Below are 18,590 nucleotides of genomic sequence, written 5' to 3'. Positions count from 1 at the left end.
TATTGGTGTTCAGTTAGTTTAAAAAAAAATTATGTCATCTCCATAGGGTCACTTTTGAAACTGCTTATTTGTTTTTCAAATTTCAAACTAAATCTAAACAACAATTCTTGTCATTTTTGGCTAATAAAACCATACAATACAATTCTTTAAGCCTAAGACTAGTTGGTGGGACGGCTGTCTTGACATCTTTCTAATCATTTCAAGAACCTCCCAAATCAACTTCTTATTCTTTTCGAGTTTCCCAAATTATTTATCCACTCAATTCAATTATCAACAAATTCTAGTATTATTATTTATTATTATATAATTATAACAAAATATAATGATAATAATATTTATATATATAGTTATATTATACTTGGTATTATATTGTATATTGTATTGTATTATATTGTATTATATTATATTATATTATATTATATTATATTATATTATATTATATTATATTATATTATAACCTAGCATTTAGAACTACGTTTAAGCATTTTATATATAAATTATTATTATTTTTTTATAAAATATATACTTTCGCAATTAATTTATCGAAGTTTTAAAACTTAAATAAAATATATTTAAGTAAACCTTAAGAACTACATTTAACATTCTCTTATATTTTATTATAGGTCCAACTGATAAGTAACAAAATGTCAACAAATTTACATATAAAAGCTATTTAATTTCCATATTTTTAAGAAACAAGTTAAAAGATTACAAATAGCAAATGTGAACATTCATGACGTACGTCCCACTATGGCCGTCACGTACGACGCATGGCGTATCTCCTAGCTAGACACTTGGCTTCAGCTCCTAGCTAGATTACTGCTAAGTTAACTTTATATCTCAAGCCACGATTATTTCTACGCTACGCCACTCGTAGCGTACCGTTAATCATTTGACTTGGTTAGCTCGGCTGCTCGCCCGTCCGACAAATTAGGAGAACGTGGAGTAGGTAGTGGGCATGATTAGAGGATTCCAGGAGTGGTAATCGTGGGTTAGTGGGCTAATGGTGGTTATCCTTGGTAACCATCATCTTATGCCTATAAATACTACTCATAATCACACATTCAGAGGACAATCAACAAATACTTACCACCGCTGATCACTCTTCTAAGCTCACCTTGGAGGCTCGGCTAAAGTCAACCACCATAACACCCTTCATATCCATCACATTAACTGGAGGAACCCCTTTCGAAGGTTAGTCACTTCGCATGTTTGCACTCAGGTCAATTTTGGCTTGATCATTTGGCGCCATCCGTGGGACCGATTTGATCAACTCATACGAGATGACAGGAGGTTCCAACCCACCGTGAACTACCAACACTGGCAAAGAACTCTATGACCCTTTCAAACCTAATGATGATAACGCCCATGAAACCCCTAACGAAACCATTAAAGGCGTCAGACTGCAGTTTGATGCTGATGGGAATGAATCTGAGCAACGAGACATGGAGGAGACAGAGACCCAAGAGGATTACGTTAGTCAACTCAAGCCCATCAACGGTGAGGAAGCCATACGTTTCCTGGCCAAGGGAGGTTTTGTCTTGCCTTCGCTCATGGCTAAAGGGGGCGAGAAGCCTACTGTCATGTCAAAAGCTCCGACCCGTGGCGCAACGCGCTCGCTGTCTGAAACTGGTAAGAGTTCTGGCAAAACCCGAGAGGAGGCGCGAAAGGAATTAATTGAGAACTTGATTCTAACCGCACCAGAATCCATGAGTGCCCAGGTCGAGCAGCCTGGCGGACAACATGTTGAATAATTGGTACGCTATGATGGGAGACAACGTTAAGCGAACATTTGAGGTTTCAGCGACGGCTGAGAAGTTTACTCGGGAGATAGCTACCCACCCGCTGCCCGCGGTCCTCACTACTCCCCTCACGCTAGGGATGTATGACGGCAGCACGGATCCGGAAAATTTCCTGCAATAATTCGAACACGCTGTCAAGACGCAGCACTGGGATAATCCCACAGCGTGCCACATGTTCCCGGGACAGCTCCAAGCTGTCGCGAGGGAGTGGTTAGCCAAATTACCTGCCTTGAGCATAACCAGCTTCACGGACCTCAGAACTAAGTTCGTGCAACGTTTCCAGAACTTTAATCACACTGAACTGACCCACTTAGATGCGCATAGCATCAAGATGAGGTCGCGTGAATCCCTAATGAATTTTACTTCCCGCTCCACAGCGGAGTGCCAAAAGATCCCTGATCTGCCTGTATCACAGCAGATCTCCGCGTACATCATGGGAATCCGTCAAACTCGTCATTTATCGCTGGTGAAAGCGATGCGACGTAAGCTGCCGAAAATGTATGTCGAAGCGGTAAAAGTGGTAAAGGACTATGTACGTTCCGAGGAGTTTGCTGACGTTTCGATTGGGGATCACAGCACAACGGACATGAACGATAAAGAAGACAAGGGTAACGGCAAAGGTAATACAGGTAATAAGTATAAAGGAAGCAGCGGCGGTGGAAGCAGGGGCTACGGACGCTCCAGTCATAAGTCTGACCATCGTAGCAGCTACCGTCCGTATGAACGGTACATTGCCAAGACGTTGTAACCAAAAGAGGAAAGTTTGGTGAAGTCGTTGTCAAAAACGCCTAAAGAAATTTTGGCAACGAAGGAGATAAGCAAAGATTTCCCGCCGCCAAAGCCGATGCAGCCACGTTTCGCTGTAGATGAAAGTAAGTGGTGCATTTTTCATGAAGATAAGGGGCATGACGCGGAAAACTGCAGGGAGCTCAAGAAGGTAATAGTCGAACGGTTGAAACTCGGGGAATTTGACCATCTGAAGCTGTCACGTGTCAAAACCCCCGAAGCGAAAAAATTCGCTTGGCAGCGGGGAAAGGAAAAAGCTCCAGAAAAGCACATCCACATGATTCAAATGTGGCACGCGGGTCATGCTCGAAAGGCGTAAGTTTTGGAGGAATGGGGCGACCCTATCACGTTTCCTGCCTTCTAGAGAGTTTGTCCGACCGACCTGCCCGTGATGATAACCGCAACGGTAGGATGATGCAAGGTCTCCAGAATTTATGTAGATACAGGAAGTGTCGTTGATGTCTTGTATGAACATTGCTTCTTACAACTACCACAAGACGTGTAGGATAGGTTAAAACCACTACATCATCCCATCACTGGATTCACAGGTGAAACTACTTGGCCTCTGGGCCGAGTAGGTATTGACGTTAAGTTAGAGGAAAATGAGAAGCGACGAACAGTGGCTTTAAATTTCGTGGTCGTTAGAAGTCATTCGAAGTATAACATTATTATGGGACAGGAAGCGTTATGCGAATTCGGCGCGATAGTTTCCACTGTGCATGAAATGATGAAATTCCCGACACTGTTAGGCGTCGCAACTGTTTTCTCCGATCGGGTCTCGGTTGTAGGCCTGGTTGAACAGCCGCTACAACCGACGGCGCCGATTGAGTAGGGGGAAGCGTTATCATCAACCATTCCTTTCCTGAGAAAATGGTATAGATTGGGCACATACTCACCGACTCGACGAAAAGTGCGTTATGTGAACTTTTGGCAAATAACGCTGACGCATTTGTGTGGCTGGAGTCAGATATGACGGGAGTACCTCGTGCCATCGCAGAACATCGTTTAAATGCCAACTCGAGTTTGACTCCAGTACGGCAAAAGAAACGAGGCATGGCGCCGGAACGTAACGCCTTCCTAAGGAATGAAGTGGAAAAGTTGGTACAAGAAGATATACTACGAGAAGTTAAATACCAAACATGGGTTGCTAATCCGGTGCTGGTTAAAAAGGCGAATAGCTCGTGGCGGATGTGTGTTGACTTCAAAGACATCAATAAGGCTTGTCCCAAGGACATTTATCCGTTACTAGAGATAGACTGGAAGGTAGAGTCTTTGGCTGGTTTTCGTTTCAAATGTTTCCTTGATGCTTATAAAGGCTATCACCAGATCCAAATGGTAGAACGCGACGAAGACAAAACCGCGTTCCACACATATTAAGGCATTTTTTGTTACAAAAAGATGCCCTTTGGTTTGAAAAACGCCGGTGCAACGTACCAACGGGTCATCGACGCTGCGTTCAAAGAACAGATCGGTCGAAACGTGGAAGCATACGTCGATGATATAGTAATCAAAAGTCACACCGAAACGGACCTTTTGAAAGACATTCAGGAAACGTTCGACTCGCTACGAAAAATCAACATGAAGCTGAATCCGGAGAAGTGTAGTTTTGGATTTGAGGAGGGAAAGTTCTTGGGCACGTTGTCACGACGCGTGGTATCCGGGCAAATCCTAAGAAAATTCAAGCTATTGATAAGATGGTAGCACCGCGAACTTGAAAGGATGTGCAAAGTCTGAACGGCAAGCTGGAAGCGTTGTCCAGATTCCTGTCAAAGGTGGCGGAACGGTCACTTCCCTTCTTCAAAGTGTTGAAGGAAAACGTGGGATGAAATTTCGATTGGACTCCTGAAGCAGATCATGCTTTCCATGAAATAAAGGCCTTGATCAGGACGTTGCCGACACTGACGGCACTGGTATCGGGTAAAATAACCGTTCTGTGTTTATTTTTTATGAATCTATAAATCTTGTGATACTAACATGTCAAGCTTTCAGGGCAAACTTTGACAATTTATCTGGCGGCAGGAACCGAGGCTATCAGCTCGGTGCTCATCGTGGAACGCGGTGGCACGCAGATGCCAGTTTATTTTGTGAGCAAAGTGCTACAACATGGCGAAGTTAATTACAAGCCGATCGAGAAGCTTATTTTCGCATTATTCCACACCGCAAGACGGTTGAGACGGTACTTTCAAGCGCACCCAATGCTGGTGCTAACTGATTCACCTATTAAACAGGTACGGTACGGCGATTGAGACCGGAGCACGTTGGAGGAAATTTATTCTAATAGATTTTTTATGCAGGTATTGAGCAAACCGGAGGTTTCTGGCAGGCTAGCTAAGTGGGCAATCGAATTGGGAGAACATGAAATCCATTACGCCCCCTGTACCGCTGTCAAAGGCCAGATCATGGCAGATTTTATGGTTGAATTTATATGCGCCGCGCCACCAGAGCCGGTTGTCGAAGAAGTACCAAATACCGTCACGTGGGAACTATTTACTGACAGAGCGGGTGCATGTCTAATTTTAATTGGCCCGGACGGTGAGGAACATACCTACGCGTTGTGTTTCGAGTTCCCCACCTCCAATAATGAAGCAGAATATGAGGCATTGCTGTCTTGTTTAAGAATGGCTGAGAAGATGGGAATTAAAAACCTGAAGGTGTCAGTTGATTCCCAACTTATGGCAAATCAGATGAACGGGATGTTTGAAGCTAGAGATCCGGCCATACAAAATTATTTGAGGTTGGCGGAAGAAATGGCCAACAAATTCGAGCTTTTCTCGATGACGCAAGTGCAGCGATCCTTGAATAAAAAGGCCGACGCACTCAGCAAACTAACGTCAAGCGTGTTCAGCCACTTCTCCAAGGATGTTTGGGTGGAGGTCCTTAGTCAAAAATCCACTGACGTGGTACAGGTATCGACTCGCTTCGATAACAAATACACTATACACATAATCTGCTTAAAACATAACGTACACTATTATGTACTGATTTTCTTACAAAATAATGTTACAGGAAGTGGCCCCCGTAGAGGAGGTCGAGACATGGATGAGTCCCATCATTACGTATCTTAAGACCGGGACGTTGCCAGTCGACGGGGCAACGACCCGTAAGATTCGTATGAAAGCACCTTTGTACATGTTAAGGGATGGAGTTCTGTTCAAGAAATCCTTCACAGCACCACTTTTAAGGTGTGTCGGTCCAAGCGAGGCATAAACAATCGTAAGGGAGGTGCATGAAGGGACTTGTGGCATGCATGCAGGATTTAGGACCGTTGTGGGAAAGATAATGCGGCTAGGGTATTTTTGGCCGTCTATGTACCGTGACACGAAAGAAATCATCAAAGCTTGTGCTTCATGCCAATGTCACGCTCCACAAATTCACATGCCGGAACATGAGCTAATTCCCGTCACGTCTGCTTGGCCCTTTTACAAGTGGGCAATCGATTTGGTGGGACCCTTCCCGGATGGAAAACACTTGATCGTTGCAATTGACTTTTTCACCAAGTGGGTTGAAGCCAAACCATTGAAAAGCATAACGGGTAAACAGATTGTGAATTTTATTTGGGAGGAAATCGTGTGCCGTTTCGGAATACCACATGAAATTGTAAGTGATAACGGCAAACAGTTCGCTCACGATCCGTTTCGGTCATGGTGTGACGGGTTGAATATCAAACAAACCTTCAGTTCCGTTGCCCATCCATAGGCAAATGGGCAGGTCGAAGTTACCAACAGAGATATCGTTGCCGGGATAAGGAAAAGGTTGGACACGAATAGGAAGGGTTGGGCAGATGAGTTTCGCAAGTCTTATGGGCATTCCGGACTACACCAAAAGGGAGCAATAGAAAAATGCCATCAGCCTTGTTTACGGTACCGAGACAGTGATACCAGCTGGAATTGCTGTCCCAACCCAACGTGTACTGGAATTCAATGATGAGTCCAATGTCATTATGTAGAGACCCGTCCTAATCCATCCGGACGAAGTCCATATCGATTATAAACGATTCACAACAGTTGTTTACATCGCGAGGTACTTGACCTCTATATGATACATTTTACAAACATTGCATTCGATTTTAAAATAAAATCTTTCTTTACAACGAAAGTTGACGACATGCATACCATTTCATAATATATCCAACTATAATTGACTTAATAATAATAATCTTGATGAACTTGACGACTCGAATGCAACGTCTTTTGAAATATGCTATGAATGACTCCAAGTAATGTCCTTAAAATGAGCAAATGCACAGCGGAACATTTATTGCATACCTAATATATTTTTTAGTAAAAATACATATGACGACACTGAACAAAACAGGGTTTGGCCTCGGATTCACGAACCTATATCAATGGTATATCTATTAAACCATATAATGGAAATTTCATAATTTCATTTATTAATTATATAATATTTAGGTGTTTGTAGTTATATAAATTTTATACTAAATTCCATTTTTAAAAAAAATATGTATTTTATTTATATATATTATATCTTATGTTATATCTGTTTATTTGGTAGTTATATATAAAATAATTATTATCTATACATTTAGTTATATTACCATATCTATATCTATCTATGTGTTTAGTGTTAGATTTAAAGTTTAATAATTTGTTATATATAAGTATTTATATATAAAAAAAAATGTTATTATGTTTGATATATGATTATAAAGCTAGGATATATATATATATATATATATATATATATATATATATATATATATATATATATATATATATATATATATATATATAATAAGTATTTTCTATGTACATTATATATCGATTAAAAATGATAGTTATGATAATATTAATGATAATACATGTGATAATAATAATGAAAATAAGGATATTATAAAATTTTAAATATGTTAATAATACTCATAAAAATGATACTAATACTAATATTTTTTGATATTAATAATAGATTTTATCCTAGTTCTTATATTTGTAATAATAACATTTATAATAATAATACTAACAATGATAATACTAATACTAGTAATAATAATAATAATAATAATAATAATAACTATAATAATAATATTAATACTTAATAATAATATTAGTGATAATTATAATGATAATATTATTACTTAGTTAAGTGATGATAATATTTATTTCTTCTAACACTTGGATAATAATAACAATCATCATAATAATAACAATAATCAATAATAATGATAATAATAATAATTATGTTAATAATGCTAATAATAATAATAATAATATTAATAATAATAATATTTAGTAATATTACTTAATAATAACTAAAATGATATTAATAATAATTATATCATAAATTTTAACATACTAATAACAACTTATAATAACAATAACAATAATAAGTAATAATAAGAATGAAAATGATAAAGAAAATGAACTACCTCCAATGAATTAAACCCAAAAAATAAACTGTCTCATTAGGGATTCGAACCCCCGACCACTCGCACACCACTAACACCTCAGACCATTGGGCTGTTGCCCTTAATCCGAAATAAAACGGAAACCAAAAACATAAAACCCGACTTCTGTTTTTCTCCCTTTCTCTTCTTCTTCTTCAAGATATACGACCTGGGATCAAATCCCCTTAATAGCTATTAAATTCGTAATTTAGGATTAATGACAAAACAGAAACAATTATTTGTGATGATTTAAATTAACAGTAAAAGAAAAATAAAAAAAAATGAAAACAGCAATTGCTGTGCTGCTGTATTCGCGTAAAAAAAATTAAAACCCAAACTCTAATTTCGATTTTTAGAAAGTTTTAGGCAAAGGTTAAAACATGAAATATAATTCAAATCAATCCTAGAAACTTTCTCCATTGTCAATTTAACTGGAAACATCAAAATAAGATCGAATTTTATTGAAAACGAACGGTTGACTTTTTGAATTCTTAACTTTGACTTCGAAATTCGAATTCGATATAGAAATTTGGAACTTCAAACTTTGCAGGTAGTTTAGACTAAGGATTTTGAACATCTCTGCATTTATAGAATTTTAATTGGAATTCAAAATTGAGTTATTGGCAAAATGCGGTACGAGCAGAGAAAAAAAAAAGAAACTGAGAATTTTTTTTTTTAAACCCTTTGTTTTGCAGTCTCTCCCATATAGTTTGCCAATGAATAATTGATATACAGCAACAAGATTTGAGAGTAATTTGTATTGTGGTGATGATTGAGGTCGATAGGTATCACGAGCAAATAGAAAAACAAAGAAAAATAAAGGACAGATTAAAACACGTAAATATATGTATATATATATATATATATATATATATATATATATATATATATATATATATATATATATATATATATATATATATATATATATATATATATATATATATCAGTATTTATATAATTAGTCTTAATATCCGTATGTATATCTGTATTTAACTATATCTATCTGTATTTATAACTTATCTGTATTTATGCATTTGAATTTATATATTATAATTAATCTTATTCATTAATGAATATAATTATAATACTAATAATACTCTTGATATTATAAATAATAATAATAATAATAATAATAATAATAATATAATAGTAATAATAATAATATTATTATTAGTGATAGTGATAATAATAACTATAAAATTTATAACAATTAATAATAATAATAATACTAATATTATTAATGATAATAATAATATTAGTAATAGTAATAATACTATAACAATTTATATATCAAATTCGTATTTATAGGGTATATATTTAATATAATATTAATAACACTAGTATTGATATTTAATATTGAAAGTAATAACAATATTATTATAGCAACTATATTTATAATTAAATTGAATATAACTGTATTACATAATAATTTTTATGTAATATAACTATATAATATACATTACACAATAATTTATATATATATATATATATATATATATATACATTTTTTATTTACACACAATAGTTCATGAATCATCGGGCATGGTTACAGGGTAATTGACTACATAAATATAATTTCAGAACTTTCAAGACTTAACGTTACAGATTTTTGCTTATCGTATCGAAATCAAATAAGATTTAAGTTTAAATTTGGTCGGAAATTCCCGGGTCATCACAGTACCTACCCGTTAAAGAAATTTCGTCCCGAAATTTGAGTGAGGTCGTCATGGCTAACAATAAATATGTTTTCCTGACGAATATGAGCTGATAAATAGAGTTGTATCATTATTGAATAATACAAATAAAATAATTCGATTATTCGAAGAGCACGAATGAATCTATCACAAAAGAGTGAAATGAATAAATGAAGTTTCGTTTTAACTTTTGACGTTGTCTTGGTTGAATTTCGGAGTTCAAGGGATTTTAAGAAAATTTTTGAAATCTAAAAGATTTGATTCTTCGGTGAATAAGGAAATTAAGATCTCTATAATTAAATACGGTGATCTGCCTCGATTACTCTGTCTGATATTTCCATTATAAATTTACCTTTTCCGTTCCATTAGTTTCCACCACTTCTATACCTTCTTTCTCAGTTCATATATCCAAAAGATTATAATAATGCTTAATCCGGTTCTAATCCTTGTTCTTATTCTGACTATCGCAATGATCGTTCTTCTTTTCCAACTCCCACCGGAAGAATCTGTTTATTTCTACTATGCTCTAGGGATTATTGTATTTATAATCCTCCCGTGTCTTTATATTGCTATACGCACTGATATCCACAGTTTGTAATTTCGGTGTTGTTGTTGGGTTTTATATCTTCCCTTATATTTCGATGTCCCTGCTTCTGTCTCCTATAATCATTGTCATCCATAGTTAATGCTCTCTCCTATTTGCTGCGATTTATGCCCCCTTTCTCTTTCGTAACTTCATGCTTTTGTTTTCTTTTCACAAGTAATGGTCCAGACTTCATAGGTATGGAGTTTTGAATTATCATAATATACAAGGTAGAAATAAAAGGTAGTAGCACGATTTGATTTTGTCAAATTACCAGAATCCCTGAGGATGAAACTATCAAGAATATATTTTCTTGATCTGTTCAGAGGTTAAGTAGAATGAAAGAGTTATGTAACATGGCACATGATGACGTTATGATCTGTGAATCATCACGTCCCATTAGAACTCAGCATGACTTACTGTAATATAATCACGTTGATCAAGTGTCATTATATTATACTAACTCATGCATCAGTTCCCAACACTACTTCAAAATATTCGTATTTTAAACTCGAAAGTTTACAGAATATAGAAACTAACAGTTTCTATGTGATGTAACACTGATAGCACGAAGAGATTAATGATTTCAGATAAGAATAGTTATAAAAATATCTTCAGAAATATGGAGGATATTTATAATGAATGATACTATGATATCTTAGAATTTCTAATATCGAAGGATGGTGAAGAAAATTTGTCCGCAAGAGTTTGGAGTAAGGAACAAGATATTCGTTAAAGACTTCAGCAGGCATTTAAATATTTGGATTCTTTGAAATCAAACTTATTCTTTGTGATTTGTCACGACTTCCTTCATAGTTTCGCATAATCCGCTTTTCGGTACTAAATTTTCTATTGAGTGTTTTCAATACTCCATTCTTTATCATCAAACTTTTGACAGTTAAGGTCGTGTACAGTTTTTGCCGCTGTATTCAGCTTTTTCAGAATTTGTGGTATTGATTTATAGACTAGGTGCTTTTCAGAATTTCAGAATGAAAGATCATAGTTCTAAGAGATAAATGTTATATGGATACATATAACTGTTGATGTGGAAACGTTGCGAGATTCACAATACAGATTTGCTTATTCCCGGTAATTGGTATGGCAATTCTTGTTACAAGATGCTAATGAGTACATGATGAGACTTCAATAGATAAATATAGTGATTTGTCGGAGAGATTTAAACCAAGGAGCGACGTGGTTGCTGTTACATTTGCTGGTAATATGGCGGAATATAAATGGTTCCCCGGTAACAATAAAAGAGCACGCATATATATCAAGGCTATAATAAGGTTGTTTCGGACGAAAATTCGAAGTTGACTTGCTGGAGCTGTGACAAAATTTGCTACTTTGAAAGGAATCACCAAGTTATTTTGGGTAATAATAACATTAAAGTAATTAGCACAGATACATGTTAAACGTTTACTCGGGTTTCGAGTGTTTTCAGGTGCATCACTATATGCATCAATCTTTTCTTCTGTAGATGAAGTACGGTCGGTTCATCCTCTCGATTGATGTGTTTTCAAGAATCATAAATGGTTTGTACGCAGATTGGAATCGTCAAGATACAAATGAGGTTTAGAATGAAATCAAGTGGCAAACTTGAAGAATTGTTTAGTTTCATATGTTATAATCAATATTTTAATTCAATTTGATTGTCCAATGTTCTTAGTCCACAGTCGATAGTCCACAGTTGACAGTCCAATAATTCATATATAGTTTAATATATAATATTCGAATTAATTAATACGTATCGTGACCCGTGTACATGTCTCAGACTCGATCACAACTCAAACTATATATATTATTGTAGAATCAACCCCAACCCTGTATAGAGAACTCGATCATTACTGCATATAGAGTGTCTAGGGTTATTCCAAATAATATATATAGATGCGTCGATATGATATGTCAAAACCTTATATACTTGTCCCGATATTTAAAGTGCGTAAAAATAAATAACAGAAATTAAATGACGATAAATAAAGTGCGTAAAGTAAATAACAGAAATTAAATGACGATAAATAAAATTGCGAGAATGTAAATTGCGATAATTAAATTGCGATTAATAAAATGTAATCAGTTAGCTAGGAACAATTTGCTAGGAACAGTTAGCGTGGATTCTTAACAAAATTTCTCATAGTTAATTTGTTTGTTTCTAACAACTTTTATTTTGTCCAATGTTTTCTTCAACATGCCACTTGTTGGATTCTGATAGATCAAAATTCAAATATGAAATTGAATGAAAATGGTTATTCTTCGGTGAACAGATACATATATCAGTAGTTGTAAATAGGATAGTAAATGACTGTTGAATCTGATTCGAAGAATATACAGTGTAACTTATTAATATGAAATCTAAATATTTCTCGGGTATTACCTACCCGTTAAAATATTTTCATCATTAACAGTTTGTACGAAAGAATTTTTAATTACAACCTTTATGAAAACATATATACATATATATTTTCTTCAGATGTAATCATGGATTTAATGAGTCAAAATGATATTAGACTCATTTGATTTACCGTTAGAACAAGAGTATATAATCTCTAAAACATTAGAGATTATATAATCGCCATGAAGAACGAAGATAATTGATGTAGAACGATACGTAGAACGATGATCATGCTCGAGGTACAAAATGAGATGTTGAGGCGTGTGATGTTTGAACTTGGGTTGTTGGTGGTACTGGTGCTGTTATTGATGGTACTGTTGGTGCCGGTGATGTTGCTGAAGCTGGTAAATTTTGCGCCATATTTTCCAAAGCTATAACTTGGGCGCAAAGCTCATTGACTTCTTCCATTACTCTAGGATGATTGTCGATCGGAACGAGCGGATGAATAAGGTTTAGAAACTGATTTATGATATAGTCATGGCGAGATATCTGGGAAATGAGGGTGAAATGGTGTTACGAATAGGTTCGCCGGTAAGTGCTTCAGGTTCTTCGCCAAAAGGTGAATTCGGTTAGTGGATGGGATCGCCTTCTGCGCGTCTCCATTGATTAAGTCGACTATGAATCCATCAGATGAATTAGGGATGGATGATTGGTTGATTCATTCTGGTGTCGTTGCTTCCGGAGCTTAGATGACTATCCATTCTGAATAACTGTCGGGATAACTATCGGAATAGCTGTCGGAATCCGAGGGACTCGATCTAGTTGAGGGATTCATCTCGTACGATCAGATGAAGGATTTTCGATAAGAAATAGATTATAGAATGTAGATTAGTATCCTGCAATACCTAATTTACATATACATATATAATACTAAAATCTCATAAGTTACGGAGGAATCTACGGAAGCTGTCAGGCAAAGATAACAATAACATATACGCTAAGATATGAATTAGCAGATACGCTAAGATATGAATTTTGTCTATACACTTTTCATGCAGTCAATGCAATAAGATGTGTCTAGACTAAGAATAATGAGCAGGTAATTTACTAAGGATGATAAGCAAATGATTTCTGACTAGAAATGATAAGCAAAACTTATGACATGCAGACACGGTCGAAGTCCAGACTCACTAATGCCTCCTAACGACTTATCAGTTAGACACACTAATGCAGACCTGGTTCGCTAAGACCTCTGCTCTGATACCAACTGTAGAGACCCGTCCTAATCCATCCGGACGAAGTCCATATCGATTATAAACCATTCACAACAGTTGTTTACATTGCGAGGTACTTGACCTCTATATGATACATTTTACAAACATTGCATTCGATTTTAAAAGACAATCTTTCTTTACAATGAAAGTTGATGACATGCATACCATTTCATAATATATCCAACTATAATTGACTTAATAATAATCTTGATGAACTTGATGGCTCGAATGCAACGTCTTTTGAAATATGCTATGAATGACTCCAAGTAATGTCCTTAAAATGAGTAAATGCACAGCGGAAGATTTATTGCATACCTAATGTATTTTGTAGTAAAAATACATATGACGACACTGAACAAAACAGGGTTTGACCTCGGATTCACGAACCTATATCAATGGTATATCTATTAAAACATATAATGGAAATTTCATAATTTCATTTATTAATTATATAATATTTAGGTGTTTGTAGTTATATAAATTTTATACAAAATTCCATTTTAAAAAAAAATATGTATTTTATTTATATATATTATATCTTATGTTATATCTGTTTATTTGGTAGTTATATATAAAATAATTAATATCTATACATTTAGTTATATTACCATATCTATATCTATCTATGTGTTTAGTGTTAGATTTAAAGTTTAATAATTTGTTATATATAAGTATTTATATATAAAAAAATGTTATTATGTTTGATATATGATTATAAAGCTAGGATATATATATAATAAGTATTTTCTATGTACATTATATATCGATTAAAAATGATAGTTATGATAATATTAATGATAATACATGTGATAATAATAATGAAAATAAGGATATTATAAATTTTTAAATATGTTAATAATACTCATAAAAATGATACTAATACTAATATTTTTTGATATTAATAATAGATTTTATCCTAGTTCTTATATTTGTAATAATAACATTTATAATACTAATACTAACAATGATAATACTAATACTAGTAATAATAATAATAATAATAACTATAATAATAATATTAATACTTAATAATAATATTAGTGATAATTATAATGATAATATTATTACTTAGTTAAGTGATGATAATATTTATTTCTTCTAACACTTGGATAATAATAACAATCATCATAATAATAACAATAATCAATAATAATGATAATAATAATAATTATGTTAATAATGCTAATAATAATAATAATAATATTAATAATAATAATAATATTTAGTAATATTACTTAATAATAACTAAAATGATATTAATAATAATTATATCATAAATTTTAACATACTAATAACAACTTATAATAACAATAACAATAATAAGTAATAATAAGAATGAAAATGATAATGAAAATGAACTACCTCTAATGAATTAAGCCCAAAAAATAAACTGTCTCATTAGGGATTCGAACCCCCGACCACTCGCACACCGCTAACACCTCAGACCATTGGGCTGTTGCCCTTAATCCGAAATAAAACGGAAACCAAAAACATAAAACCCGACTTCTGTTTTTCTCCCTTTCTCTTCTTCTTCTTCAAGATATACGACCTGGGATCAAATCCCCTTAACAGCTATTAAATTCGAAATTTAGGATTAATGACAAAACAGAAACAATTATTTGTGATGATTTAAATTAACAGTAAAAGAAAAATAAAAAAAAATGAAAACAGCAATTGCTGTGCTGCTGTATTCGCGTAAAAAAAATTTAAAACCCAAACTCTAATTTCGATTTTTAGAAAGTTTTAGGCAAAGGTTAAAACATGAAATATAATTCAAATCAATCCTAGACACTTTCTCCATTGTCAATTTAACTGGAAACATCAAAATAAGATCGAATTTTATTGAAAACGAACGGTTGACTTTTTGAATTCTTAACTTTGACTTCGAAATTCGAATTCGATATAGCAATTTGGAACTTCAAACTTTGCAGGTAGTTTAGACTAAGGATTTTGAACATCTCTGCATTTATAGAATTTTAATTGGAATTAAAATCGAGTTATTAGCAAAATGGGGTACGAGCAGAGAAAAAAAAAAGAAACTGAGAATTTTTTTTTTTTAAAACCCTTTGTTTTGCAGTCTCTCCCATATAGTTTGACAACGAATAATTGATATACAGCAACAAGATTTGAGAGTAATTTGTATTGTGGTGATGATTGAGGTCGATAGGTATCACGAGCAAACAGAAAAACAAAGAAAAATAAAGGACAGATTAAAACACGTAAATATATATCTATATATATCAGTATTTATATAATTAGTCTTAATATCCGTATGTATATATGTATTTAACTATATCTATCTGTATTTATAACTTATCTGTATTTATGCATTTGAATTTATATATTATAATTAATCTTATTCATTAATAAATATAATTATAATAATAATAATAATACTCGTGATATTATAAATAATAATAATAATAATAATAATAATAATAATAATAATAATAATATAATAGTAATAATAATATTATTATTAGTGATAGTGATAATAATAACTATAAAATTTATAACAATTAATAATAATAATAATACTAATATTATTAACGATAATAATAATATTAGTAATAGTAATAATACTATAACAATTTATATATCAAATTCGTATTTATAGGGTATATATTTAATATAATATTAATAAAACTAGTATTGATATTTAATATTGAAAGTAATAACAATATTATTATAGCAACTATATTTATAATTAAATTGAATATAACTGTATTACATAATAATTTTTATGTAATATAACTATATAATATACATTACACAATAATTTATATATATATATATATATATATATATATATATATATATATATATATATATATATATATATATATATATATATATATATATATATATATATATATATATATATATATATATATACATTTTTTATTTACACACAATAGTTCGTGAATCATCGGGCATGGTTACAGGGTAATTGACTACATAAATATAATTTCAGAACTTTCAAGACTTAACGTTACAGATTTTTGCTTATCGTATCGAAATCAAATAAGATTTAAGTTTAAATTTGGTCAAAAATTCCCGGGTCATCACACATTAGCTTGAAAGAAAATTTGGACTTGTTGGAGGAAAGGCGTGACATCGCCGCTATCAGGGAAGCGTCAAACAAACAGAAAATTGCCAAATACTATAACCAACGTGTGAAGGAACGTACTTTCCGCCCCGGTGACTTTGTGTGGCGCAACAACAACGTCAGCCGGGTCGAGGATACTGGCAAATTTGGACCCAATTGGGAAGGATCGTATGTGATTGCAGAAGCAATTGGCAACGGAGCGTATAACCTAAAGACGCATGATGGCAAATTTGTGCCGCGTACCTGGTACGCAACCAACTTAAAGAAGTTCTATGTTTAAGTATTTCGAAATTTTTCATTGTTGGAAACTTTTCTTTTTCATTTTACCTAAGTTTGTGATTGATCACCACAAATGTAAGCGCGTCGCGCATTAAACTTCGTTTTAAGTTGTTTTAATCCAATGCATTTTTCATTTTTCATATATTGTGTAACTATTATGGCTGCGCTTCGGCATTATAAATGTAAGTCCATTCATAAGTTACTTATGCCATGAACAAAGACATCATCTAATCTTTGGACGGCATTGGCGACGCTAGGCGTATTGGAGGTACGCCTAGCCCTCAGAACGGGACGCCTCCGGTTTTCGTATCCGTCGCATTAATCCCAGCATTAAGTAGATGAATGCAATGTCGACAAATCATCAAGTGTAACCTTGATAAATGTTACGTTACCGTGATGACGGGACGTACATATAAATGCGTTTTACTACCTAACAGTTGAACAATTACAAAGGTAAAACAAGCATCAGAAGAAATTGAAAATTCATTAATTCGATACAACCATTACATTAAAATTAAAATTACAGAATTACAAAAAATCCCTAAAACTACGGGATCATCTTCTTCACTTTGGTTAAATTAAGGTCCGGTGTCGACCCAATCTGTTCAATAAACGGCACCTTAATGGCCGCGCAGGCATTGACCGCCGCGTCATGGAGGTCATAGGTGTCCTCATCCACTATCTCTCGGACCACCTCCGGAATTGGTTCCGCTATTTGAACATATTCCATCAATATGGTGTACGCGTCGAAACGCTCCACCTTCTTTGTAGCGTCTACTAAATTCTGAAACGGCTCCTTCACCTCCGGTGCCTTGAGAGCCTTAGAAAAAATAGAGGGGATGAGGCTGTAAAGCTCTTGAAAATCGTCCGCTGCCTTTCGATTGGCAGCGGACAGCTCTTGGTTCTCGGTGGCGAGGAGATCCTTACTGGCTTTCTCATCCGCCAGGTCTTTATGCGCCGCCTCCAGGTCCTTTAGCGCAGTTTGTTCTTTTTCGGCACATAAGGCCATCTCTTTGATAGCCCTTTGGGCCTCCTTTAGGGCCTGCTGCTTTCCCCCTCTGCTTCGGCAATGGCTTGCTTAGAACGCTTCAGCTCTTCCCTGACTTGGACAATTTCAACATTCAGCTCTTTACTGTCAGCTTCCGCGCGATGGGCGCGTTGGTCCAAGTCAATGGTCCACTGAATCTCGTCACGGGTCAGCACCAACCCTTCATAAATGTACTGAACCCTGGCGCGGCGAGCGGCGCTATCGGGAATTTCACTGACGGCATCATAGAGTACCGTAGGGAAAATTCGTTGCAGATACTCAAATTGCGACAGA

General features: G+C 34.2%; 2 protein-coding genes across 2 annotated transcripts; both read left to right on the top strand.

Moving 5' to 3' along the window:
- Nucleotides 1-3,986: 3,986 nt before the first annotated feature.
- Nucleotides 3,987-5,795, top strand: LOC139854813 (uncharacterized). Its single transcript, XM_071844095.1, has 4 exons — nt 3,987-4,241; nt 4,571-4,816; nt 4,883-5,494; nt 5,595-5,795. The coding sequence occupies exons 1-4, from the start codon at nt 3,987-3,989 to the stop codon at nt 5,793-5,795; spliced, it is 1,314 nt and encodes a 437-aa protein (XP_071700196.1).
- Nucleotides 5,796-5,867: 72 nt separating this feature from the next.
- On the top strand, nt 5,868-17,270 carry LOC139854812 (uncharacterized). Its single transcript, XM_071844094.1, has 2 exons — nt 5,868-6,232; nt 16,958-17,270. The coding sequence occupies exons 1-2, from the start codon at nt 5,868-5,870 to the stop codon at nt 17,268-17,270; spliced, it is 678 nt and encodes a 225-aa protein (XP_071700195.1).
- The last annotated feature ends 1,320 nt before the right edge of the window (nt 17,271-18,590 follow it).

The sequence above is a fragment of the Rutidosis leptorrhynchoides genome, chromosome 6 (genome assembly GCF_046630445.1).
Source record: "Rutidosis leptorrhynchoides isolate AG116_Rl617_1_P2 chromosome 6, CSIRO_AGI_Rlap_v1, whole genome shotgun sequence".
Taxonomy (NCBI): Eukaryota; Viridiplantae; Streptophyta; class Magnoliopsida; order Asterales; family Asteraceae; genus Rutidosis; species Rutidosis leptorrhynchoides.
The sequence above is the reverse complement of the archived record's forward strand: the minus strand, read 5'-3'. Positions and strand labels throughout refer to the sequence as shown.